At 37.5% G+C, this 4448-nt stretch overlaps 1 protein-coding gene across 1 annotated transcript; it reads right to left on the reverse strand.

The window, feature by feature from the left end:
* Positions 1 to 223: 223 nt before the first annotated feature.
* On the reverse strand, positions 224 to 4127 carry LOC108991903 (bZIP transcription factor 18). Its single transcript, XM_018966315.2, has 4 exons — positions 3520 to 4127; positions 2363 to 2495; positions 1158 to 1242; positions 224 to 770 (listed from the first exon to the last, which is right to left on the reverse strand). The coding sequence occupies exons 1-4, from the start codon at positions 3978 to 3980 to the stop codon at positions 391 to 393; spliced, it is 1059 nt and encodes a 352-aa protein (XP_018821860.1). The 5' UTR covers positions 3981 to 4127; the 3' UTR covers positions 224 to 390.
* Between the last annotated feature and the right edge of the window lie 321 nt (positions 4128 to 4448).

Below are 4448 nucleotides of genomic sequence, written 5' to 3' on the forward strand. Positions count from 1 at the left end.
AAAGAGTGGCACACCTTCGGGTGCATTCATTGCTGCCTAAAAAGTTAAAATCATAGATAAGTGCTATAAAGAAGCTTCACACTCTTCACATCATTTTAAAAATATGTGATTTTATTTACATATTTTTAAATAGTGTACATGAATGTGAGACTTATATCAAGAATTTTTCAAAATCATATTCTCAGAAAAAAGGCTGGAAAATGTAAGAACGTGGAAGGGAACGAGAGAGAACTCATGAGTGTATAAGACCTGAAAAGGCGACCAAAAATTTAGACGCCCAACCGATTAAAAATAAGTAAATTGAAATAAATAAAGCCTTTTTGGCTGTCAATCAATGAGTCTATGAACAATCCAACGAATTGGGCCAGATGGAGGTCGACTGACTTCGCATCAAAATCTGTTGCTGCTTTCACTGACAGAAATGGAAGTCATGCCTTCAGGCTTCACCATATGGGAGCTTCTGCCACTGATATCAAGCCCCTGCAACCGGCCAATAGGATCCTGCTGCAACGTATCTGTGTAGGCATGTGCTTGGGCCGCAGCGAGCACAGGCTGGTGGGGTCTTGACATGTTGGACTGGAATTGATGAAATTGCGGCATTTGAATATTCTGCACGTCACCAGGCTGAGGTTGTGGCTGATGTGAAAAGAAGGAAGATGGTGGATACGAAATGTGGTGCATTTCCATATTGTATGCGTCAGTGTGTGTCATTATTTCTCCAGTCGCAGCCTTGAGCCTCTCAACTTCCTTCTTCAGTGCTTCGTTTAAAGCTGTTTCGGGAACACATTACTAACAGTAAAAGTCGAGAGAAATCAAGAATTAAAGGAATGATGTCCCTGTCAGGGATCCGATCCTTTGTGCCTAATAGACTCGTAATTAGAGGTACGAGCAGACAATAAATGGACCAAATTGATGTGCTGCTAGACCATAACCATGAGTGGGAAAGAATAAAAGGGGCTTGAAGTTAGAACCGACATAGAGAAGTAAATTATTGCATTAGTATCTATATACAAGGATCAGAACCAAAGACAGTTCATCTTTGACTGATACAACAGGTAAATGCAATTCTAGTCTTGCATACTGTCCACACCACCAAAGATAAGTGGAAGAAGTAAACATCCAAGAAACGGTGCACAAAACAGAGATCACATACGTACCATCACGCAACTGAGCTTGTTGTTCCATAGCTTGTAACCGAAGCTGAAGCTCTGAGTTTTCAGTAGTCAGGCCTGTTGTATCTCTCTAAAAGAGAACAGGAACCGAAAGACAACCAAAGCCCTCAGTCAGAAGTCCATGAAAAGAAAAACATCTTATGACAAAAAGAGAGACAACAAAACAAAAAAAGAACAGTTCTGTTTTTTTTAATCACCAGAATCATGTATAAACTACAGCAGGATAAATAACAGCCAGAAACAAAAGGAGACAATGAATGATTAATCTATTGATGATTGTTTTTTCCCCTTTTACTAACACAACAATCTCCTGATTCGCGGCTACATATAAAATGCATGAGAAAGGGAATTTGAAGCAAAAAAAAAAAACTCAGAGCTTGCACACAAAATTTTTCTCAGAGCTTGCCCCCCCCCATTTTTGGTGGTCTAGCTTAAAGGACTTTGTCTGCATATTTGATGTCATACAGATACTTCTTCAAATACTGTCCGATGTGTATCAAATAGAACTACCAAAAGAGCTAATACTGCATAAGCACATGTTATTAATTTTAGAAAAGCGCTGAATAAATCTAATCTACTCCTGGACACATATAGGACACACTTGGAACATCACATTGTTTTGTGGATCAATAACTATTTCATTGTTCTTGTTTGCATTTATCCCACTTCTTCTAAAGTAGGTGGATTTCAAAGCCTCCCTCCCAGCTCTAATCTTGAACTCCCCACAACTATAGTTTCATTGACTGGCTTATAAACCAACTACTATTTTTTAGATAACTTTCTAATTTTTTAGAAACAATTAGTTATATAATTTGATATTTTCATTAAACTTTTCATACCAGTAAAAGATAGCGAAATCACAATCCAAGAAGACCTTTTTCATTCCGTTTTTTTTTTTCTTAATTTGTTTGCTTAGTTAGACTAGAACCTAAGGACTGAGCCCCGCCCAAACAGCATGACTATTTCAATCACCCATTTATACCCTCTCTAATCAACCTTGACCTTTATTTATTTGTCATGTTAAGACAAAAAATATGCACACATGTCGAGACAGAAAAGCACAAAGCACAAAGTTACCACAAATGGATTATATCATAGTGCAACAGTCTGCTAACATCCATGTCAAACCAAAAATAAAAAATAAAAATCATATGATTTTTGCAAAACAAATAATGCATTTCAGCAAGAACCTGAAAAAGAGTTAGTTGTGCAGAAAGTGTTGTTGCTTCTGTTTGAAGGGTTTGAACTTTTCTCTCAAGTTCGGATATGTAACGTGCTTTTCTCTCTTTTGAGCGCGCAGCAGACTGCCGATTTGCCAAAATCCTGTATCAAACTTTTGTCAATTGGAAATCTTAAGAGCAAGTTCAAGTGAAAATAATGTTGATCTTTTAAATAGAAAAAAAAAATTCTGTAAAACAGAATTTTTAACCTCACAAAAGAACCAGGCATTTGAATTATTGTCATTGAGTACTGGCTCAAACATTTTTTTATCGGTAAACAAAATTTTATTGATCATAAGAATAGGCAAAAGCCCATGTATACGGGACATATACAAGAGGTGAATTTCTTTTAAGGGTACAAGTGAAGTAACTTTATAAATGAGGACTCCAATTACACATTAAGAAGTTGGTACCAACAGCCTGCAACACTCAAACATGTGAAGAAATATACTTGTAACATCCCACAAAAAGTCCAAGCCTAATATTGGCCTATACTTAAAAAAAACTAGTTAATGCTACAATTGGAGTCACTAGAAATCATTATAAGGGAAAATAACTTCTCCCTCCCAAGCAATGCATTTATAACGACCCAAGGAAAGTACAAACCACATCTAGGCATATACTCTAAGAGCACTAGTCATTAGTACAATTAGAGCCCTTTGGAAACATGATAAAGGGCAAGAATTTCTCCCTCCCAATAAATGTTAGATCCCATTCACCTTCCTATCCAAATCTTGGGTATTACAATACATGCCAACCGCTCTTAGTGGCTCATGTTGATGGCTTTTTCAAGTACAAGGTACATGTTTGAAATCTGATTAAATGAAAGTAAACAACCCACCGGACCATAATTACATGTAAGCAACCACAATGCCCTGAATCTTTGAATACATTCCATCAAACATTGACTTCGGATAAACAAGCTGTCTTAACATGGATGGCATAAATTATTGTGAGTCCAAGAGGATCAGGGTTTTCACCCAAACATTGCCAACAAAATAACCAAAAACACAAATAGTTATATCAAACATACAAAATTTTACAGTTACAATCCCCCTAAAAAATAGAACACCATAATCCAGATGTAAATTATAAATTCTCTTATCGAAGTAAAAAGAGAGAGCAACCTCTTGGCGCGCTTGGGATCAACGGTCCACAATTCAGCGAGCTTTTCAGGTGCAATGGCCTTCTTGGCCTCTATGCCCTCCAACATCGAAGCCCCCCCGTCCACCGAATTGCTATGCCGGTGCCTCGGCCTCTCCACCTGTGCAGCATTTTCGGGTTTGGGGAAGGATTGGCCGGAAATTCCGGGTCGGGATCCGAGCTGTTCGATGTCCATGTAAGAACAGAAGAGGTCGTCCTCGGATCCAAACTCGTCCAATAAAGAATCGGAGACCGGATCAAGCTCGTCGGGTATCCTGAAGTGAACCTCGGAGTGGGCTCGCCGGTGATGGGGCCCGCGTAAAGGGAGGGAGCTAGTAAGAGGGTTAGGGATAGGGAAGGAGGAGGCCAGTTCCGTTGGGAGCCGAGAACTAGGATTTAGCATGGTATTGGGGTTTGGATTAGAAAGATCTTGGATTGGAGCCATTAATGTGCGTCGATGTAACGGTGGTAATCAGAGTGTGTGTTTGTTCTTCTTCATCTTCGTCTTTCTTCTTCTTCTCCTTCTCCTTCGTCGTCTTCACTCATCATCGCACGTTCTGCCTTTCGGTACCAGAATTGGTTTTTGCTTAAGAGAGGGTTACGTCAACGGTGTCGTTTTAGGAGTTTTTATATTATATATATATATATATATTTCACATTTTTTTTTAAGTTGTAATTTTACTCAAAAAGAAAAATGATTTATACACAATTTTTTTGCAATACTTTATATAATTATATTTTAAATGAAAAGTATTTTTATAAAATATTTTATAAAAATAACATTATTTTATAAAAATATCTTTATTTTATAATTTTGTTATATAATATATTGTATAATGTGATGTGTGTATATCATTACTGGTGTATGCAATTGCGGACGAAATTGATGTAGCCGAGTCAATATATATATATA

Source organism: Juglans regia, chromosome 7 (genome assembly GCF_001411555.2).
Source record: "Juglans regia cultivar Chandler chromosome 7, Walnut 2.0, whole genome shotgun sequence".
Taxonomy (NCBI): Eukaryota; Viridiplantae; Streptophyta; class Magnoliopsida; order Fagales; family Juglandaceae; genus Juglans; species Juglans regia.